Source organism: Solanum pennellii, chromosome 3, assembly GCF_001406875.1.
Source record: "Solanum pennellii chromosome 3, SPENNV200".
Taxonomy (NCBI): domain Eukaryota; kingdom Viridiplantae; phylum Streptophyta; class Magnoliopsida; order Solanales; family Solanaceae; genus Solanum; species Solanum pennellii.
In genome coordinates, this window is record NC_028639.1 from 66,456,923 (window position 1) to 66,479,674 (window position 22,752).

At 35.2% G+C, this 22,752-nt stretch overlaps 2 protein-coding genes across 3 annotated transcripts in view; one reads left to right on the forward strand and one right to left on the reverse strand.

The window, feature by feature from the left end:
• Positions 1 to 11,082, forward strand: part of LOC107014286 (callose synthase 10) — a 58,220-nt gene extending 47,138 nt beyond the window's left edge. The window contains exons 36-51 of the mRNA XM_015214136.2: positions 408 to 527; positions 1,016 to 1,131; positions 1,215 to 1,298; positions 2,858 to 2,970; positions 3,325 to 3,377; positions 3,453 to 3,629; positions 6,153 to 6,200; positions 6,875 to 7,033; positions 7,144 to 7,257; positions 7,337 to 7,425; positions 7,506 to 7,664; positions 8,279 to 8,381; positions 8,708 to 8,827; positions 9,660 to 9,710; positions 9,810 to 9,992; positions 10,511 to 11,082. Coding sequence (XP_015069622.1) covers positions 408 to 527; positions 1,016 to 1,131; positions 1,215 to 1,298; positions 2,858 to 2,970; positions 3,325 to 3,377; positions 3,453 to 3,629; positions 6,153 to 6,200; positions 6,875 to 7,033; positions 7,144 to 7,257; positions 7,337 to 7,425; positions 7,506 to 7,664; positions 8,279 to 8,381; positions 8,708 to 8,827; positions 9,660 to 9,710; positions 9,810 to 9,992; positions 10,511 to 10,756 — 1,935 coding nt within the window. The 3' untranslated portion in view covers positions 10,757 to 11,082. The remainder of the gene's footprint in view (positions 1 to 407; positions 528 to 1,015; positions 1,132 to 1,214; positions 1,299 to 2,857; positions 2,971 to 3,324; positions 3,378 to 3,452; positions 3,630 to 6,152; positions 6,201 to 6,874; positions 7,034 to 7,143; positions 7,258 to 7,336; positions 7,426 to 7,505; positions 7,665 to 8,278; positions 8,382 to 8,707; positions 8,828 to 9,659; positions 9,711 to 9,809; positions 9,993 to 10,510) is intronic.
• An 863-nt stretch (positions 11,083 to 11,945) lies between these two features.
• LOC107015097 (zinc finger CCCH domain-containing protein 43) lies at positions 11,946 to 21,197 on the reverse strand. 2 transcript variants are annotated; one of them, XM_015215271.2, is made up of 6 exons: positions 20,476 to 21,197; positions 20,076 to 20,141; positions 14,040 to 14,159; positions 13,686 to 13,961; positions 12,717 to 12,986; positions 11,946 to 12,483 (listed from the first exon to the last, which is right to left on the reverse strand). In XM_015215271.2, the coding sequence occupies exons 1-6, from the start codon at positions 21,088 to 21,090 to the stop codon at positions 12,301 to 12,303; spliced, it is 1,530 nt and encodes a 509-aa protein (XP_015070757.1). In that variant the 5' UTR covers positions 21,091 to 21,197; the 3' UTR covers positions 11,946 to 12,300. The 2 variants fall into 2 exon arrangements, with proteins under 2 accessions (XP_015070757.1, XP_015070756.1); XM_015215270.2 differs by having other exon boundaries at positions 20,076 to 20,144.
• Between the last annotated feature and the right edge of the window lie 1,555 nt (positions 21,198 to 22,752).

A 22,752-nucleotide genomic window follows, 5' to 3' on the forward strand; every position in this document is an offset into this window, starting at 1 on the left:
TATTTTTTATTTTCAAAAACAAATAATGCAATTAGGATTTTTATTATAAGTGGGTGACATATTGGTATATATGGATTCTCATGTTTACCCATTTTGTCCATATTTGTATGAACTTGATTATTTTGATGTCCATATTTACCCATTTAAGAAAATATGAGTGATCCATTTAATTTAATATGGGCTAAATAGATTAATTTCTCTTATATGGGTTGAAATTCACATTCCTTCTTTGGCCTGATAATGCGATGCTTTCTAAATCCTGGTAAGCCATGCTGATTTGGGAATTGGGACTGGGCAAACACTTATTCGGGATATAGGGATGTATTTTGGCAATAATTGTATTTGATGAACCACTTGAGTGGAATTGGCTTTCTGTTGTTCTTTTCTAAAAGATTGTCTACATGCAGGAAATATATTCAGTTAAGCTTCCTGGAGATCCAAAACTTGGAGAAGGCAAACCAGAAAACCAGAACCATTCTATAATATTTACCCGTGGGGAAGCAGTTCAAACCATTGATATGAATCAGGCAAGTAATTTTACATCTTAATGCTTGTCTTATTAGGTAAATGTTTTTTTGTCCAGAATGTATATGATTAGCTTGCTCATCCTGAGCATGCAATCAAGAATTCTTCATGTTTTTTCAATAAAGGTGCATTTCTCTTGAACTATTGCTTTCACAACATCTTTGTCTCGAAGATTTGCGTGTCTGTGGATATATTTGATTTGTAATCAATATAATGCAAGTTATGGTTTTCTTTGCGGTAAATTTGTATATTTTTGTAGTTGTGGTCTTGTTTTGCCAGCAGAGACTCATTTTGGATGATATCTTCATGGTTTATTCAAAGTCTACTTAATTATGTAAATTTTGCTTCCTTTTCTCCTGGGATTTGTTGTCGTAACATTTGACTGTGAAGTGTAAATATAAATAAATAGAGCTTCAGTAAAAATACGTAGAGTTTCTTTTTCATTTCCTTTTCTTCTCAGCATAAATTTATTTGTCTCTGTCTATTGCAGGATAACTACCTTGAGGAAGCAATGAAAGTCAGAAATCTTCTGGAGGAATTCCATGGTAAACATGGGCTCCGGCCACCCACTATTCTTGGTGTTAGGGAGCATGTTTTTACTGGAAGGTGAGTTTCTGTTGAATCTGGGATGAACTATCCTTCCTCCGATAATATTGTTAATCTAGTTTATACTCATTTCAACTGTGCAGTGTGTCTTCGCTCGCTTGGTTTATGTCCAACCAGGAAACCAGTTTTGTCACCTTGGGCCAACGTGTTTTAGCAAAGCCTCTCAAGTTAGTATCTTTTCACATAGGTTGATCTTGTTGTCTAAAATGAGATTACTTTAATAGAAATTCTCTCACTAGCATCAAACATGTTTATTGTTGGTTGATTCAGAATAGGTTTTGGTCATTTCTAGTTTTTTCATCTTATCCTCGCATTTCATCATCTAATATTGATTCATATTGCCTTGAGTTGTTAATACATGGTGAGATGGTACTAATTTACAAATATAAATAGAAAGCTTTTGGAAATAGTGGCACCCATTGGTTCTCTACTTTTATGTTTTTCTTTCAGATTTTACATGTATCTATCTTATTAAGAGAACTCTCACATTTCTCAGCTTTTGGGCTAAGATCAAGTATAGTGTATGTTCCTATGATGTTAGTATGTTAGTCTACCTAGACTACAATTTTGGGTCCTAACAGATTCCTTGAAACTGTTTTTTTTTACCAATGTAGTAAGCTGACGTGGCTAATTTTAGGATCATAAACTTCTATTTTTGTAGAAGTAGTTTTGCATCTTGGCTGCCTCCCCTGCCCAAACTTTTATTTCTTTTTTCCCCATCAAGGCTAGTAGTCTCTTGTCTGTTGGGGTATGTGGCCCACTGGCACTAGAGAAACTCCATCGTATTTTAAACCATAAAGAGCATTTCCTATTTTGTTTTTAGAAATCTGGGCATTCCCTTCAGGAAACCCGGCACATTAGATGTTCGAATGATTTTTATCCTTGATTCAATGTTGGCAGCAGGAAACCAGTCTTTCCTTTCACTCTTTCTTTATCAAAATCTGCAACGAAATAGTGACAGTTCATTTGTTACCTATCTCAATCATATGTGCATGGATGGGGTTGGTAAATGGGAATTTATGGACTAAACCTTGTTTCTATGAAGTCATTCTTTTATCTCCTCCTTGTATGCACATTTTCTTGATAAACACTCACAAACACATAATATGTATATATCAGTGTGGCCTCTGTGATTTTCTATTTTTTTTTGGGGGAGTTTGGTGGCTGTAGGATTGGCACGATTTACCATTAGCCATCCTCTCTCTTCAAATACGAAGAAGTGTTTGGGCATCTTTTCTTTCTCTCTTCATTCTCAATTTTCAAAAAAATTATGTATTCTGAACTAAAATTGGAAAAAGACCAGAACTCACGTACCAGTCGTGCTGTTGCAAGATGAAACTCATGCACTGGTTTTACAATTATTTGAACTGCCTAAATACATTAAGAAGCGTGTGGCAAGAATCTATGGTCTGTTCCCATTCCTGTGTACGCCAGTCTCTTACTAGTAATAAACTATTTTGAGTAAATAATTATCAAAATATAAATTTATTGTCTATTGGGAACGATCTCGCTACGTCACAAAGGTAGGGGTAAGGTCTGTGTAGATCCTACATCCCACACCCCGAAACCCAACTTGTGGGACTACACTGGGTATGTTTTTGTATAGAGTATAAACTTATTGCTAAAAGTCAATCACTTTGCTCTCTATGAGTTGCCTTCTCTTAAAAGAGTTGCTTAGGTGAAAGAATTGGTCGGACACGTTTTTCATTTTAAAAGTGGCTTGCAGGGTTCGCATGCACTATGGACATCCCGATATCTTCGATCGGATCTTTCATATCACACGGGGTGGCATTAGTAAAGCATCACGTGTTATCAACATAAGTGAAGACATCTATGCCGGTAAGTTTGAGTGACTTGGTGTACTCATAGTAGCTTCTATTTTCCACCTTCCCTAATTGCTTCCTGGCTAGTTCCCATTGTTTGGTGTATCTATAATGTGGACTAGGCATAGTGATTGACTGATATTCTTCAGATCATGAAAACAAATAGAGCTACTTCACATGATAGTTCCTATTGTTATTTGGATAGAGGATGACTTTCCGTGATGTTCAGCCAATAGTCTCTTCGAATGGCAGTTTTTTTCTTTAAGCTAACAGTTCTACTTCTATGCCTTCAACTGTTATGGTTTTTTTTTTTTTCCTGAAGTATATGATTTTCTAGCTTTATATCTGTGGTTTCCACTGTTCTTTGCAGGTTTTAATTCCACTTTAAGGCAGGGTAATATTACCCACCATGAGTATATTCAGGTTGGTTTAGTTGCAGTTGCGTGCATTTGATTAGATTTCTTTGTACTATCCTGAAGGCTGTGTTGATGAATGTAGGTTGGAAAGGGAAGAGATGTTGGTTTAAATCAAATAGCTTTATTTGAAGGGAAGGTAGCTGGTGGAAACGGAGAGCAGGTTCTGAGCAGGGATGTGTACAGAATTGGCCAACTTTTTGATTTCTTTAGGATGCTCTCGTTCTTCTTCACCACAGTTGGTTATTATGTTTGTACAATGGTATCATTTCTTCTTCCTTCTATTATTCCCTGTTTCCGGAATTACTTGATCTGTCCTTTTGATGTCTCAGATTCTGTCCTGTTCCCAGAAGTGACAATATCAGATTAATAAATATCCCCACCCCTCCTCCCCTGCACCGTGACATCTAAATGCATAAAAATAAACTAGGTGATTCACTTCTGTTCATGCTAGTCTAAACTAATTTTTTTGTTTTCTCTATCAACAACATACTTAGCCTTGGTGTAATCCCACAAGTGGGGTCTGAGGAGGTTAGTATGTGCACCTGCCTTACCTCCTACCTTGGTAGGTAGAGAGGCTGCTCAAACCATCCCCGTAGATGAACCTCGTTCCTTCATTAACCATATAACAATTAACTTTATAAGTGCAGAACAAAAGAGCCAAAACCTAAATCAACCCCCAAGACTTGGTACTGGTACAAGAACTACTCAAGCCTGAAAAGTCATAAACAACTGTCTAAAAGGAAATAAGACAAGAAAACATAAAGAGTCTCTATCTAGAATTTAATGCTGCTAAAGAGTAAGCAGTTCACCTTCAGCTCTAACAACAACCTTGAACCACAAGTACACTCAACTATTGCTTGCGAGTATATGGATTAGTCTGTGCATACAAAAAGGTGTAGCAACTAGCAAGTGTTGAGTGAGTACATGAAAGACGTGTATTCAATAAGTGTTGATTGCTAAACCTTCCTAGAAGCGATAACGAGATACAATCTTAACAATTCCTTTTTCCACAAATATAAATTACCATAAAATAAATTAGTACACAAAAAGTTTATAGAATCTAGGTCAACATAAAAGCAATTAAATCCATATAACCGTCATATCAACACCAAATCAATTTGAAATGCAATGCAATGCATTAACCAAAAATTTGTATACACCTGCTTTTTCCGTCAAATAATCGGGACCCGTGGGAGACTCATTAGGTCCATATACTCGTTGGAACCATAATCCATCGGCATGACAACAATATGAATTTCACAATTAATACAATGGGCAGTATCATTCAATAATTATCATGCAACAATAAGAATCCTACGAATATGTATGAACAAATATAAATAACATGAGTTCATCAATTGAACCTATAACCAAGGATAGTCAAGTTTACGTAATTCACAAGTATCAACAATTCAATCAAATCACAAGTCATGGAATACTATTAACCTATATTCTATTTGATATAAATTTTTCTATATCATAGAAGTACCCACATAACTGCTCGTTATCTAATTTATGCGGGACCCCATATTATTTATTACCCTTGAATCAATTTAATACATCAAAACTAACACTTGAAAGTATCAGGAAATCTCTACTTGCCTCAAATTGAAGCCCAAAGTCAAATCGCAAACTAGGGTAAATAAACAGGCATATAAAACTGGTGCTATTGTGGCCCATCATAATGGTTTCGAACGGTCAAAATTTGTTCAAATATGAATTTCCCATAAGAATACGAATCCAATGACACTCATGTTGCTATATTTATTTTCGGTTCGAAAATTGAGTCAAAAGTTACATTTGCGGACAAAGGTTTGAGTGAAAAAGTGAACTTTGCTCAACAAGGCAGAGTTCCCTAACCACAAACACCAAAAGAGTCTCCTCGATTGGAAGATTTAGAACTCTTATAATCGTGTAATAAACTCAGTGAAAAGTTTAGGATCATTACCTTGATACTTTGGATCAAAATTTCCAATTTTTCTCTCCCCTTTTCTTCTCTTTTGCTCCCTTCCTTTTCTTTATCAGTGTTTCTTCTTTTTTAATTTTTGTTTGCTGCGTTCTGCTTCTATTTAGCAGACCAGCACGTTGATTTCTTTTTCTGTATTATTAAATTGGGCATTTGCCTTTTCTCTTATTTTTTTTTTTACTTCTATGTCATTATCAAATGACCCTTACATTATTGGTTATACATTCTCCCCACATAACATAACATTCTTCTGGAATGTGGCCAAAACTTTTTTAAAGTGTCAAGATATAAACAGTTCAGTATGCACGTCCCACTTGTACTCCCAAAATGAATTATCTTCTCCGAAACCCAGCTGATCACCTTGGGATTCATGTCACCCATCGCTGCAAATCTATAATCACATATAAAAGCTACGGGAAGGTTAAAATGGGGAAAACAAGTAAAATTCATTAAGTGACTAGAAGGGTCATTATAAAAACATTACAGCTTTCTTTTCCGATCAGTAACTTAATTTAATATTTATTTTAGATGTCAGTCTAATGAACTATTGTGAGTCGGTTTGTCCCGATAAAAGATGGCACGACGTCAGGTCACAATATGATATTTGAAACAAAATTAGTACTACTAAAGTGCTCTGTTTCACTCTAACATCTTCACACATTCCAGTAATTGCTTTAGGCACATTTCACTTCTGAACTCCTATAAATGATCAGTCTAAACTATATAGTCCTATCTTCCAGGCTAATTTTATATTTATGTATCTTTTTCCTGTTTGTTCGACTGACTTCGTCTCATAATATTTTTTGTAAATTGCAGATGACAGTCCTTACTGTGTATATTTTCTTATATGGAAGAGCATATCTGGTAAAATGTTTCCAACATGTCTCTTTTCTATTATTGTAATAGTCTCTATTGTTTGTCACTTTGTATGTGTGTGGAGTGATGTACATGCACTTTCTTGAGATATCAAACTAGATTAATCTTGCCTCTTTTTGCACTGTCCACTGATGCTTCTAACTTAATCTGTTGGGTCTATTAACATAAATAATGGTAAGGCCCATTTAGAGAAAATAGATGAACTTACCAACTTATCACAAAAAAAGTGAGAAAAGTGCAACATTGGTGAGATCTTCGGCTTTTCTTTATTATTTTGAACAATAAAAATCTTCACAAACATAGTTTGGTATGGGATGTTTGAGAACATTTATCTTTCCCTGGCGTCACTGTCTGATACAGTTAAATATATTTCTAGGAGCTCATAAACCTTACAAAGAAATCATTGAGAAAAATGGATGGATAAAACTGCAGTATTTAATTGTATTCTATGAAAGGATGAGGAACTTTATACACGTGTTTAGCATTTAAACCATAACTGCAGCATTGTTAAGTTTCACAGTTCATCCAATTCTACAACATGTTTTGATCCTTCAAATGAGATGAGATGGTATTTGTCTACAGTTATTAGACGGTTGCTGACAGTTCTTGATTGGTCCTGCCTGCCATTATATAAGTCTCACCAGTTCTCTTATTTCAAGCAGGCTTTCTCTGGACTAGATGAAGGAATATCGAGGAGAGCTAGATTTCTGGGTAACACTGCACTAAATGCCGCTTTGAATGCTCAATTTTTTGTTCAGATAGGAATTTTCACTGCAGTTCCCATGATTATGGGTTTCATTCTTGAACTTGGTTTGCTAAAGGTATGCATTGTATCTCATGTTATCATATAGATAATAATGGATTTGTGATTTTGTGTTTGCTTACATTGGTTAGTTATGTTGCTTTGCATTCACATGCACTAATTTTGCAGGCCGTCTTCAGCTTTATTACGATGCAGCTTCAGTTTTGTTCTGTCTTCTTTACTTTTTCGCTTGGGACCAGGACTCACTATTTTGGGCGCACTATCCTTCACGGTGGTGCAAAGGTATGTGGGTCAAATAAATTTCACTCTCAAGGAACTTATAATAGGCACCAGAATAACCCGTCATGATACTTATAAACAGTACCGGGCGACTGGACGAGGTTTCGTTGTTCGTCACATCAAGTTTGCGGAGAACTATAGGCTTTATTCCAGAAGTCATTTTGTTAAAGCGTGAGTCCTAGATCCCATTAATTTGATTTGTGAATTTTCTTTTGATCCTAGAACTGTCATTGATACTCTGTAATCCCCAGGTTGGAAGTGGCTTTACTTCTTATAGTATACTTGGCTTATGGTTACACGAATGGAAGCACTACTTCCTTTATCTTACTAACTCTCAGCAGTTGGTTCCTTGTCATTTCATGGCTATTTGCTCCTTACATCTTCAATCCCTCTGGATTTGAGTGGCAAAAGTATGTTATTTCTCGTATTTACTGTTCTTTATGGAAATTTCTTTTGTATGATTGGCGCTGCTCTCCACTGCATGCATTTTACACAAGCACCAGTTTTACTGTACCATGTATTTCAAACTGCTTTCTGCCAAAGAAGCAGAGTTGTAGAAAGTTGATGAGATTTGGTACCATTATAGTTATACTCCCTTCCTACCATTTTGATTGACCCATTCTACTCTTTTCACATTTTGGTGATGAAATTCTTAAATGAATGTATTAAATTTGAGTTTGGTAAAGAGATGGTAAATCAAATAAGATTAGTCACATCATATATTCCAAATAAGATAAAGTAGACATCATGTAGTATTGTAATTTGATATTTTTAGGATTGTTATAAGTCTCACTTAAGGAAATAGTTCATTTCTAGGATGGACAATGGTAGCAAGTAATCAAAGAAAATGGGATGAGGCAGTTGTGACCAATATGTAGTTACACCAATTATCCTTTTAAATCGTAGTTCTCATCATTTTTTCCTTATCCTTTTGTTCATGTGTCATCCTCCGACTGTGGTTTGTGATGCTGTTAGAGCTACTGATAGTTCCTTGATTCTTTCAATACTTGTCATGATTTTACAGGACCGTTGAGGACTTTGATGATTGGACCAACTGGCTTATGTACAAGGGTGGAGTAGGTGTCAAGGGAGACGACAGCTGGGAGTCCTGGTGGGATGAAGAACAGGTCGACTTATGTATCCTTCTAGTTGTAAATTTTGTAACATAAATTATACCTTCATGAGCTCTCTTGTCCTTGTCAATTGCATACTGGCCAGTACTGTATTACCCACTTGTCTCCTCTTTTTGATGCAAACAGTTGAGACATTTTTAAATTGTGATGTTCCTTTCCGTCGCTTTTTTCTGTACTCCCTCTGCCTAAAATAAAATATGAGGAAGTTTTAGGCTACTAGAAACTCCCTCTGTCCTCCAAAAGAAACTGAAAATTAAACGAAAAATAAAAAAGGAAGTTCTGGAAATTGCTCTTTCTAACACCAAGTTTTTATATTGCAGATTCATATCCAGACTTTGAGAGGACGGATACTAGAGACTATATTGAGTCTCAGATTTTTTCTCTTCCAGTATGGCATTGTCTATAAACTTCAGTTGACGGGAACAGACACTTCCCTTGCGGTATGTTTTGAATTAGTTGCATACTAAGACAAACATTTAGTTCTCTGTGGAATGAACCAAATGGGCGTTAATGGTTGTTTTTTGTGTGCTTACATGGTTGTTTTTCATGTTAATAAATTGAGTGGATAGCGTTGGAATAAAAAGCACATTCATAGTATACAATTTTCTAATGCAAAACTTATGCTACTATGAACTTGTACATTTTCTCAGTGTGACAGATCTAAAGCTGGTGTGTTTTTGGGCATGCATTTATAGCTTCCTGGATTAGTTATACTGATGCTTCCTCTCTTTTTTTTTCATCTTTGGGGCATAGAAAAAAAATATTGGCTTATATGACTATTGGATTTGTATATAATGGGAGCTACTCTTGTTGGAATTGTTCTTAATTTAATTTTGTCTTCATCTATTACGTACATTTCACGAAAGATAGTTAAGACTAGAACATATACTACTAATTCTTTATTCAGTTTGCAGATAGATAGGAATCATTTAAACAGATTTTGCTTTAACGAATTTAATAAATAAGTAGGAGAGTTTGATATCAGTGAAAGAAGATGTAAGAACTGTCCAGTGAAAGCCATGTCTGCAAAAATATTTCCAGCAGGGTTACTGCTTTTGATTGATATATGATGCGAGAAAACTTTAATACAGAACAGTGCAGCATCCCCTCTGGTTCTGCGAATTTTTTAGTTTTTAATAATGTTAACAGATTTAGTGATGTTATGGTGTGTTACTTTATGTTTTGATGTTGAGTGCTACTGTATATTTCTGTGTTGTATTGATTATGTTCTCTTCTGAAGACAACACTAACCGAAACTCTTTGTACAACTAGATATATGGCTTTTCTTGGATTGTACTGGTGGGAGTTGTTATGATCTTCAAGGTATTCATCTATCTGTGATGTTATTGGCTTACTTTATTGAGGCTTATGTAACTGCAATGCCCCAAACTTAAATAATCTTTGGAAACTATCAAATTGCAGATCTTTACTTTCAGCCCTAAAAAATCCACCAACTTCCAGCTCATGCTGCGATTTATTCAAGGAGTTACAGCTTTGGGACTTGTTGCAGCTCTTTGCCTTGTTGTGGCTCTTACCGAACTGTCTGTTGCTGATTTGTTTGCTAGTGTCCTCGCCTTTATTGCAACTGGTTGGGCTGTCCTTTGCGTAAGTTAGCGAGCTCCTGGGTTGCTTTCTAACATCTTTTTGTTGCTTCTACTTTCTTACAACTGCTTGCACAATTTACTGCATAGGGGATTCCTTGTTATCTTTATTTGCTTTCTTTAGTTACTGTTGGCATGTTGGAATAAGTTTATGTCCAAATTTGTTATAGCATGGTTGAACTCATTTCTGCAATTGTGAATTCTTACTATCATCCTGTTGGAATGTATAACCAAGTCTCTCGTGATGTTCTTTTTAAGTGTTTCCCCAGCGTATATATTTGCATATGTATGTCATGGAGGTATTTATTTTCAGTTTGTGGCAGTTGCACCACTTGTGAGTTCATACTGCAGTCTTTGCACGACCTGGATCCCCCCACACTGACTGTTTTATCCGAGTGTTGAGATCTTTCTATTTGCTAAAACATTTATATCCTAGCGAGGAAGTAACTATAGATATGTTTTATGTGACTGTTTTATCTAAGTTTCTATTTGTTCTTAAACACATTGTAATTTTCCTTGCAGCTGGCAATCACATGGAAGAGGGTTGTGTGGAGTTTGGGTCTGTGGGAATCTGTGAAGGAATTTGCTAGAATGTATGATGCTGGGATGGGTATCATTATTTTTGCTCCAGTGGCAATATTATCATGGTTCCCATTTGTCTCTACCTTCCAGTCGCGGATACTCTTTAACCAAGCATTCAGTCGTGGTCTGGAGATCTCTCTCATTCTTGCTGGGAACAAAGCAAATGTTGAACCCTCGACATTTTAGATTTTAGAAGAAGGCCTATATCCATGTAGAATTTGTATAGTTTGCAAATTGGTAGATTGTATCATATGCCTTTTGTCTAATTATTTCATAGTTAGGAGGGTACTCTGAGATGGCAAGTACATTAACTATTTTAGACATCATTTTGGCATCTCAAGTTCCATCTGTAAGTTTGATATGACGTATGGACAAATTAGCCCTATAATGCAGTATACATGAAGATGGGGTGACCAAATTTATTTTGGTTGTATTTAGGATCATGAGGTTTAATATTGCATTTTTGTCACACTGCCTATTCAGGAAAGGTGAATTAATTTTGTAATCCTTTACTAATTGTACTTTAGCTTTATGGCTTTTTTTTTATAAAGAAATCTTTGATTTTTCACAAGATTTGGAAAAAAATGTTCTCTATTCAAATTGTAAGTGTGACTTTTGAGAATCAACTCCATTCTTAGTTTGTTTTTCTTTTTTCTAATTTCCTACCTGGTGTTTGGAGCCCTATTAAATTTGGATAGCACATTGCGGTGTGTCCTGCTTCCAACAAAATTTTCAGCGGTGTTATCGCTACACATTCAATCTTTCTAGTCAAGTTATTACAGAAAAGCTTTACGTAAAACTAATAAAATACGCAATAATATCGACGCAAATGTTCAGTACGTAAATAAAGGTTCACAATTTGCTTCACTTATCATGTTCGTTAAAATAATTATTTCACTTATCATGTTCGTTAAAATAATTATTTCAGGATAACAATTTCGTTCTTAAAATTTTTAAACAATACCAAATATAGAAATTGAGAAAAATAAAGAAGAATAATCTATTAAAATTATCCTTTAAACTTAATTATGCACAAAAGCATTACTCCTTCAATCTCTAATTATGTATTCTTTCAAAAATTCAAAATAAAATTACTTTTACTTTAATAGAAATTGTTCGTGAAAGTTACACACATAAAAAGAGATTATATAAAATAAATAAGAATAAAATAGTCAAACTCCTCTTAGATAAAAAAAAATTAAAGACATGTAAAGTAATAACTGATTAATTCACCTGACGGCAAATAATATTGAACTCAAATATACTCCGAAAGATGCTCAAATATTTCTCAGGAAGAGGAAAGCTGTGAACACGAAAAGATAACTTCCCATAGAAGCTATGAATACAGGAAAAAGATTTCTGAAAATAGTTTTAGTAAAACAGAAAAAAGTCTCGACATGAATGAGATAGATAAAGATTTGAAAATGTATTCAAAGGGGAAAACATGCTAAATAGCCCAGATCAACCCCTGTGCTGATATCACAAGTATCCCAATATCTTCATTTAATCTAAAACAAAATGCTCTATCAATAATTTACAGTATCCTATTTTGCTTGCGCTTTTAACAACATGAATCATAGAGAGATAAATGTACCATCCTCTAAATAGATCTGAGAACTTATACTCACGTCGGTGGAGTTTTAAGACTCAGAAGATCAACCATTGGCTTATGGTTTTAAACTAAACTCTAGATGGAACTGGTCCGAAAATTACTCATACAGACTGCTGTATCAGTGATCCACTTCCAGGTGCTGTCCTTGCCATCCTAGAGACATTTGTGATTGCTCACGTTGATCAAAGCCAGACTCGGCAGCTGATGCAGATCCAACATAATTTTCTGGATGATCAAACTTACAAGCAGGGCCATACTTGCATATTCCATAGCGGCTGTAGAATGAGCAGACAGTTTGATCCTGCATTTACAAAAAATTAAAGAAAAAAAAAGGCGCGTCGGTGGAACAAGAGTCAGCAACTTGAAAATATGAGTATTACTTTCTAGAAAAGTAATTTATGTTGGTGCAAGTATTTCGGCTCAACTTGGAGATAATTTAATCACCTATAACACATTTGACCTATATCATAAAAATTAAAAATTCATGGAAGAAAAATCAAACAAGTTTAAGATCCAGAAAGAAGAAAAACGTACAGGTCTTAGCGGCAGGCCCTTGTCGTTAAGGGTACTTGAGTTTGCTTTTGATATTCTAGACTTTGGATGATGAAATTTGCAGCTAGATCTGTATTTACAGTCTCCAAATTTAATGAAGTAACTGCATTCAGGTTGACCAGGACGTTCAGGATATTCTTCAACCTGCTGTGACTGTTGAGACCGTGGATAGAAATTGGTCTTTGCCGGGTTGTTCATCGCAAATGCTGGAGGAGTAGGTAGTCTTTTCTCTGATGTTGGATAGGCCGGGGCCTCAAACAGCAAAAACGAAGAAACAAGTAAGCTCAGGAAGCAAAGGTGTCTAGCAACTGTTCAGAATAATAAAGACTGCTTTTAAGAAAACAGGCAAAGTAAAACAAGAACCTCCTCGAGAAATTTCACAGCAAATGAGAATGTAACATAAACTTTTTGATTAAGAATAATATTAAACTAATCTATTTTGTTAGCATTTATCATATTGCCCAATAACTAGCAAGTTCCTTTCTGGCCCATGAATGAGTGCCTTGACATTTAATGGGACCAAGCATAGTCCTCAAGGTAAATCTATAATATACCAGTAAAGTTACCATCTCCATCTACAGAAATAGACGTTAAAACCATATAATATCACTTGCCTGGATGGAAGTACCTGCTTCAGATAATTCCGGAAAGAGGTTAGAAGGACCAAGTACTAGAGATATGATAATGCAATCTTCAGAAAACACATCTTTTTTGATAAGGTGATAAAATAATATTAAAGATGGGAAACAAGCACCAGCATACAAGCAGAAGGTAGAAAACATTACAATACAGAGCACACATCATAAACAACATACAACAGATAATAAGCTACGTTATGGACTACCTGATAGGCTGATACCATTCCAGCATACCAGAAGGTACAACATTACAATACAGAGAACACATCATAAACAACATACAACAAAATTAATAAGCCAAGTTATGGACTACCTGATACCCATTCCATTCAGTATTTGGAGAAGCAGTGCCTTGGGTTGGTGGGTACATATTTGGTACATAAGGAGCTGTGTCATTCAATGCTCTTGGCGGAGACCAAGAAGATGCAGATGAATGTGAGGCAGCTTGTACAGGAACAGCTCCAGTGTTGTTATGTCCAGAAGATAGATCAGCTCCAGCCACAGTGGTAGGATCAGGATGATGAAACCTACAATTGGACCCATACTTGCAAGAGCCAGTACGCATATAGTAAGGGCACTCCCTTTCCTCCTGAAATGAAGATTAACAACCCCTTGAGAGAAAATGCTCAGAGTTACAAACTTCTGAAACAGCAGAAAGAAGTAATACCGGTCGGATGGGCAGGCCAAGAAAGTTGAACTCCACAATTGGTGAAATGGCACCCTTTTCCCTACTATGATTAAATTTACAAGCTTTTCCATACTTGCAACCCCCTGATGTCAGGTAATACTGCAAAGCAAAAAAATGGAAATCAAGACACAAGTAATTACCAAAATCAAGAAAGTTCTTGGGTATTGTATCCAAATTACTTACTGCATAAAAAAGATATTAAGTTTCTTCAACAAAAGAAATGAACACACATTCTAAAAGCAGTAGGACCAGGGATTAAAAAGCACAAAAGAATTTAAAAAGAGTACACAAAATTCAGAAAATAACAAAGAAAAACAGTTGTACCAACAATTAAATATTCTAATAGCTATTGTTCTCGTCATTATTTTTTATCAAGCTTTTTCGTAATTGTCAACCCATAAATCATTTAAAGCAAACAACACATGTCCGCATCATTAACAAAAATCAATTTCAATCATTGCATAAGGCAAAGGATCCTAAGTAGACACATCAAGATAGTCAAGGTTTTACTTATAGCTTCTACATGACATACGATCATGTTTCCTTATCCCAAAAGCACAGTCGGCCATGTTTCAGTCCCATCTCAAAATATATCCAAGAAGATATTTAAGAACGCTGCATAAATGAAATATTGATTTTCTGTATGTAAACAAATTGCACCACAGGAATAACTGAGCAGTGTTGTTTTGAATATTTATGTGTATCAAACTATGGCTCATCTAAAATACTACAATTCGGATGTGGGAATTTACATAGTATGATAAGGAAATTTACATAGTTCCTCGCAAAAGAAGCATTTTCTTCACCATACAAAACCTTTAATTGGAGATCCCTAAAATTTACCTACTTATGCAATAAAAAATCACTACTCTGACAAACTCCAATAAGAAAATTACTACCAGAACAGAGCAAAAGCAGAGGGAACATCATAATCAACTCACTGCCCTGGCCATAAATCTACTAGCAGTGATAAATAGGTAAGGTTCTAGTACAAGGGATATCAACAACTTCCCCCTAACAGAGAGAAGGGATAACAAACCTCTCCAACATTAGTAGAAAAGGTGGGAATCTTCTCCTAAGTGTTCCAACTTAAAGGCCCAGATACAGATGGAAAAAAGTAGAATCTATCGTGCTGCTTTTCAAATTTATGATACAGCGAGTATTAGATCTTAAATAGTTCAGGACCTTACTGGAATGCAAATTCTTACTGCTTCTTACCAAATAAGTTTTCCATCCTTTTGTTCCTAGATTCTACTTGGCCTCTCTTATTTTCCTTTGTATATCAACCAATATCTATTGAATTTGAAACGAATTCTAAAAAACTGGTTTCACAGAGATACATTTGAAATCTTAAGAGGTACTACGAATTTATCTCATAGAAATCAGCAGGGTATGAATGTATCTCCTTCGTTCTTCAATCCAAAATTAGTAACCATGTAAAATCTACACACGAGACTTTATATCAGAAAATTCTACACCATAGAAGATAACTTTGATGTATCAAAAGAAATCTTTGTATAAAAAAATTGCACACAAAATCTTCAACAAAATATATTGTTCTATACCTAGAGCATCCAATCATCTACTGGTTGGGATATTATATGTGCTCAAAACATGCACACAAACAAGAACAACAGCATACCAGGCATAGTCCCATAAGTGGGGTCTAGGGAGGGTACAGTGTGCGCATAACTGATCCCTACATTGTCAGGTATAGAGACTGATTTGTTTCTGATAGACCCTCGGCTCAAAAAAGCAAATAACACAACATTTATGAAGACAGGAGCAATGATAATAGCGGGATAGTAAGAAAATAACGGCATACAAGAGAACAAGTAGTAGTAGAAAACTGAGAGTCAGAAATATAGAAATAGTACTACAATGAAAATACAGAAAATAATACTTATACTCTAATCAGAGAGACACGAAACTATTTACTTATAGCCTTCGACCCGAATCCTCAACCTCCATACCCTCCTATCAAGGGTCATGTCCACCAGGCTAGAGATGTTGAACATTCGAAACTGTGAAGTTACTTCTAAATATCAACACCATTTTAATTCCAAGAACATGTTACAATTTTATGACCTACTTTATACTTCCACTATTCATCAAGTTCTCCATATGGCAACAGGATCTAATTAATCCTCATCTGGGGATAAACTTCATATTTATCAGCAATGACTCCTTCTCTGATGCATTTAAAATTCAGGCATAGGAGCTGAGAAGAGGTAATGTTATAGATATAGATAGGTATGGAATATAATAAGTTGGACTGCTTAACAAAGTACTCGTGAGCAAGATTTCTTTCCCTTTTTAGACCAGTACCTCTTCTCAGCTTTTCTGATTGTTGGTTTTCACACTATACAACTTATGTGTCGCACATAATGCTAGGCATAGATACATCCTCAAAGAGAGTAATATTACAGTTGAAGGCATCCGCTAACTTCTTAATGTTGAGTGCCTCACACCCTAAATGATCTCATACTTTTACATATTTATCCTCAACCTTGATATTGTCTGGAACCATAGTATTCCATTCTTAGGTAGGTGAAAGAACGCACCTTTCTGTGTTCTGTAACATAAAACCAATAGATTATCTGCAAATAGCGACTCACATATCAAACTTTCCCACTGTTCTAGATGTACAACATCTAATATAGTCCCCATCACCAATGTATATGCCATCCTAATAAATGTATCTCATGTCCATTATGAAAAACACCACACCATAAGGTATAAAAGGTCCCCTTGACATATGCCTATTGGTCTACTGACAAAGTTTGTAGATTCCAAAAAATGACCAAATCAAGAATACAATTGATATTTCTCCAATCTCATTTGAAACCATTCTATTCATCTTTTCTCTAATAATGTTTCTCCATCCCAGTGCGGAAAGAATTGATTGTCATTGTAGAGCGTCTTTTTTACTACAGCTCACAGAGTAGTTCTACCTCCTCACTTTTATCATGTAATTGATTCACTCGCTAGCCATCAGAGTCATGTCAAATGTCTATCTTCCTTCAACAAGCAGTTTTAGATGAGGTTTTGTGACCTCTAGCACTTCCTTAGGTTTAAAGAAGGTACTTCGAAAAAGTTTTTTAAGTCTTCTGTTGGACTTGTAGGCCTGAATTTACTTAACATTCAGCCTGCATTCTTCTTCGACTAATCACAACAATGGATTAAGTGAGACTCCTCCTGAATTCGTAGAGTGAATATAATATAGCTTAGCCCATTGACAATGCTCTCCTCCATTTTGTTCAACATAAATAAAAGAATGTTATTGTGGATCCATCCTGACTCGGAGCTTCATCTCCCTACACTACTTATGACTGCCTGTCTGCCTCCTTATGCCCTCCTCCAAAACATCCAATATCAACCACATCTCTCCCCGAGGTTCCAATCTTGCTGCCCAACCTACATCATCTGTATGCAATCATGTAAAGAATCCCTTAATAACCCCTCATTCCTCTCCTTTAATCCTTACCCCCTGATCCATCAACCCTATTGTATTCACAAATTCTACTCATTCTATCACCAATAGCTTCGCTGATGAAAGAATTCTATTATGATCTAATTTTCAACCATAGCACCCTTGATTACTATTGTTTACAACTAATCACTCCAGTGTTTATCAATTTTTTTAGAAGGTAATAACTTGTATTCTATTCCAAAAAAAAATAGGAACCTGCCACAACAAATTACCGGTTCCTAATTACAATTGTGGAGAGAAGCAGGAAGATCTTCAATCCTATAGCAATATTTACAAGGAACCTAAAACATTGTAACTGATTCTAGATCTTCCATGTACTCCTGTTTACACCAAAAAAGAAACAAAAATAAGCAGTTCATCTTAACCTTTCAAGGAGACTTCTTTCTTTCCACACAAACAGCCAAAAGCAAGCGGAATGATTTTCCATCCCTCTTTATGCCCAATAATGCTTGCATAACTGCTCCATATCTTCAAAGTCTAGGTAGCTCTCCTAGGCATAATCCAGTTTCTGCCCAATATTCCACAAAATGTGGTTACCCTACCGTGAAGGAAGAGATGGGTGACAGTCTCTACTTCTTCACCACATAGGAAGCACCTACGATTCAGATGATTCTCTTCATATCAGCTTCCATGGCCACCCATTGCTCGAACTGTTACAAGGATAAAACTTCTAGTAGGCTCTTTTGACACTGAGATTGTCTTGATTGTGATCCTGCCATCCCAGACTATCTTGTGCATCAGTAGTTCCTTTGAACTGCCCCACGACCTTGTAAAACTCCACCAACCTCTGGTCTCCAGTCATTTAGATATCTTCTAAAACTCAGATTCCGCCCTTGGCTTGACCATATCTCTGCCACAGTCGCCCTTATCTGCTGGTTTAGCCTGAAAATATCCAGGAACAAAGTTTTTAAAGATCCTTGTTCTAGCCATTTATCTTCCCAGAAAGAGGTTCTCCTACCATTACCCAATTTAATATTGCAGTTTCCTCTGAGCTTTGGCCACTGGTTTCTGATGGCTCTCCAAAGAGCTTGCTCACTGGAGGCAAATCTCCACAGCCACTTCATCATATAGCACTGGTTCTGCATATCTAAATTCCTTATCTCCATCCCCCTTACTGAGTGTTTATCATGTTAGCTGGTTCTTCTTTTCCCTCGTTTTTCTCTTTTTCTCATCCTACAAACCCTTCCTTTTCTACTGAACTCTACAATTACATTCATCAACTCCCTCAAATTTATTTCTAACTCTTTCAAACGCCTTCCTAAACCTGACTCTTAAATCTCCCCAAAGTCGCTTGTGACTATATGTTTTTCAACTCATTATTATGCTGGGACTATCAATATAGAATACAGAGGAAAGGAACTGGAACTTGGGTAGCAACAACTTCCGAGCAATTGACATAAGAAATGTTTTAAGCCTCAACCTTAATCTTCACAGAGTGAACATTCGCACCTAGATTCTTTTGCTCTAATTAATTGAATAAAAGCCAAATGGCAAGTGTTCAACCCTTGTGATTAACGATATTTTTCCCCTTGTTTGTTTTTAAGTAGGATGCTAAGTGGACCTCGACTAATATAGGGGCAACCTGGTAAAACTCACAAGCATCGATAGACTGTAAACTTACCCTCCAAAACTGGAACGAAATGATTCACACTGTGTGTTGTTGCTGAATTCAAGGATCAGACACCAATGTATTGCTCCTACGCCCCAACCATTAAACTATCCATTCCATCAAGAAAAATATTGATGGTTTACCTTTTGGCTTTCATGTTCAAAACATCAATGTTTACCAAATTAATCTAGACATTAGCTTTCTCTTGGTTTTCCTCCCATATACTAGGGCTGCAACATGATCTGAAGCACTCTCTTTGTACCAGTTTATGTGGCATACTTTCTCTTATAGTTTGTCTCAAGAAAATGTCACATAACTACTTAGACTTATCATCCCCAGTTTACCTTTAAAAAAAAGTTCACCTTCCACGAGGGAGAAATTTGAAAGATCGTGTAGAACTCGCACTGCCTCTAATTTAATTGTTGATATTTACCATAGGTGTCAAAAACCTCTTATATTTTCTTGAACCACAGGTGCAAGGAAGAATCCCCACAAAAATGGGATATATGAAGTAAAACTACTTCCTACACATCAATCATTTATAGAACACCCTGTCCCTGATCATAATCTTCACAATCTCAATGATGACTACCCAAATGAATCAGCAAGAGAGAGATAGAGAGAGGAGAGAGACAGCATTTGACAATCCATTTTATTTACTGTTAAAAGTAGGATCTATAATTCTGGACCAGCTATCAGCAAAAGTAATGTGTTAGCACTTAGCATTAATTCTGAACACCAGAGATCAAATTTGCCAATGATCTAAATTTCTAATTTCAGAAAAGATCTAATAGCACCATGTTATGATATCTTTATCCTCGATCAAAGTAATTACTCATAAAAGAACAAGAACAATATATCCAAAGATTTGCATTTTCTGCCCTAATAAGCAACAATGATAAATTCCACCAACCTTGCATTCAATCTGCCCCGGCCTCTCCTGGCTGTCTTCCCTTTGCTTCCCCTTCTCCTTTGTCCCCTGCTGAATAATTGACAGAAGAAGCTAACATCAGTTAAGCTTCAAAATAGAACCAATATTAAGACAAGAAATGTAATGAAGACCACATCAAAGATTAAATGACCTCCCTCTAAAACCAATAAATTGCAATCCTACTCATTGATTAGGAAAAAACGTCAACCAAAAGCATTACTTCAATGAGCATTGCAGCAGATAAAAAAGAAAGTAAATCACACCATTATCCTCTGAAAATAAGATTCATCTAGACCATACCCCCAGCAGTCAAATTTTACTAGATCGGCCAAAAAATGAACTTTGCTTACAAAGTAGCATCAATTCCAGCTGCAAATCGTACCTGGATTCTTCTTCTGGAAGGGTGATTAAACTTGCAATTCGATCCAAATTTACACATCCCTGTTTTCATATAATAAGGACAATCCTGAGCATCAGGTCTTAAAGGATAATTAATCTTCCTCTTATTAATCCTATTAGCATTAAACCCTGCTTCCTTAGAATCCCCTTCATAACCATTTTCGTTTTCCCCATCAATCTCATAATCATTCCTACTTCCACTCCTGTTTTCATCACCATCCTCATCATACTGATGATAACCATATTCACCTACATATCCCCATCCATCATCATTCCCTTCAACATTTTCAAGCTCGTCTTCCAATTTTTCCTTGAGTTTTCCACTTTCTTCACGATCAAGGCGGTGAAGATCTTTGCTTCGTCCATCCTCATCCAGAACCTGGCTCAAGACCAGATTTTTAAGCTCTTCGCAAATGGCTTGCATCGCCATCTCATCATCATCGTCATTCTCATCAGCTTTTGGCTGATTTTGGTCAGGGTTTTGGAAATTGAGATCGGACGATAACAACAATGTTTCAGAATTCTGGGATTGAATCCCAAATTCTTCAGTTTGATCTGGTAATTGATTGTGATTTTGGTGTTGTTCAATTGCTTCCATTGTTGTTGCTCTGCATTTCAATCAGTAAAAACCCTAATTGAGGAATTCAGTAAAGTGAGTGAGTTTGAATGAGACAGTGGCTAATGAGTCAAAATTAATACGAGTAGTACTCCACCTAATTGTACTTGTTTTTTCTGTCTTTGCTTTATTTAATTTTTTCTGGTTTCCTCTTTTATCCTTCTAATTAATTTAAAACATTTCCTTTTTAAATGGTGCTCCAAGGAAAAATAATAATAATATTACTTTCTTCCATTTTACTTGTTTGCTATATCTAAAAATAGTCATTTATTTTTATTTGTTCATTTTAAGAAATTAAGACATATTTTTTTATTTTTTAATGTATTTCATCAAATATTAAATTCATTATATTTAAAAATAATATAGTAAAAAAAAATTATTGAATTAGTTAATTTATTCGCGTTTCGCGTGGTGGAAAATTATAATTGTATTGAAATTGAAAATAATCCTTTACTATATCTATACATTAAAACTAATGAAAAAAAATAGGTTCTTAAAAAAATATTAGCAATATTTCAACATGAATTTGATTATTTGTCATTATCACATAACTCAAGAACCTCTAATGAATGAATTCTTCAGGAAATAATAAATCGTGGACTCTTTAATCAACATTAAAAGGAAAATAAAGAAGAAAATAAGAATGTATACACAAAGGCATTTCGTAAAAAAAAACACATTTAAATTGCATAGATTATATAGTTGTGATATATGTCTCGGGGGAAATTTAAAAATTTGTTAACAGATTCAAAAAAGAAACTACGCTTAAACATGAAAATAATTATAACATTTAAACTTGCATAATGAATTTCTACAATTGATAAGTGAAACTTCATATCTATGTTAAAATAAATAGATAATATGTAACCTTATATTTTGTACTTTCAAGGTATAGAACTTTATATAGAATATCAAAATATGAATTCATAGAACTAAGTATAATAATTATTTATAGCACAATAAATATACTTATTATATGTCTATATATTCAATATAATCGGAGACAATAATTTTGCAGAAATATAAACAACAAAGTTTAAAACATGTACTCAAAAACAACAATTAACATCATAAGCATAATTTAGTGACTATAGAAAAATTTTCAGAATTGTAAAAATAGAAAAAAATAGAAAGGAAAAAATCAAGTTCATTGAATGCACAGTGTCCTTTTAAGAAAATTAGTCCTCTCTAATGCTTGAAGCAATGGCGGAGCCACCTTGTTTCGCCGGAAAATTAGTACTATACATGGTTAAAATAAATTTTTAGGTATATATTGTAGATGTCGAATCCCCTCGACTACTTTGTGTGTCTATTTCTTCAGATTTTGGACCCCTCTTATTGATAATATTGGCTTCGTCACTGGCTTGAGGTTTAAAGAATTAAATCCTCTTAGTATGGAACGATTTTATTCACCAACGTATAGACACAAAAACAATATATAGCGTCACTAAGCCACTCAATAGGAGCAAACTACATGAATATTTAATTGTGCTACTTTAGAATTTTCGTTGCTTCAAAATGAAAGGAACTCCCTCTATTTATAGACAATAAAAGATAGTGTGAACAAAAATTTATTGTGCCTTATGAAAAATGTCACAACTCTTTGGAAAAGTCACAATGATCCTTCGGGAAGGTCACAACCTT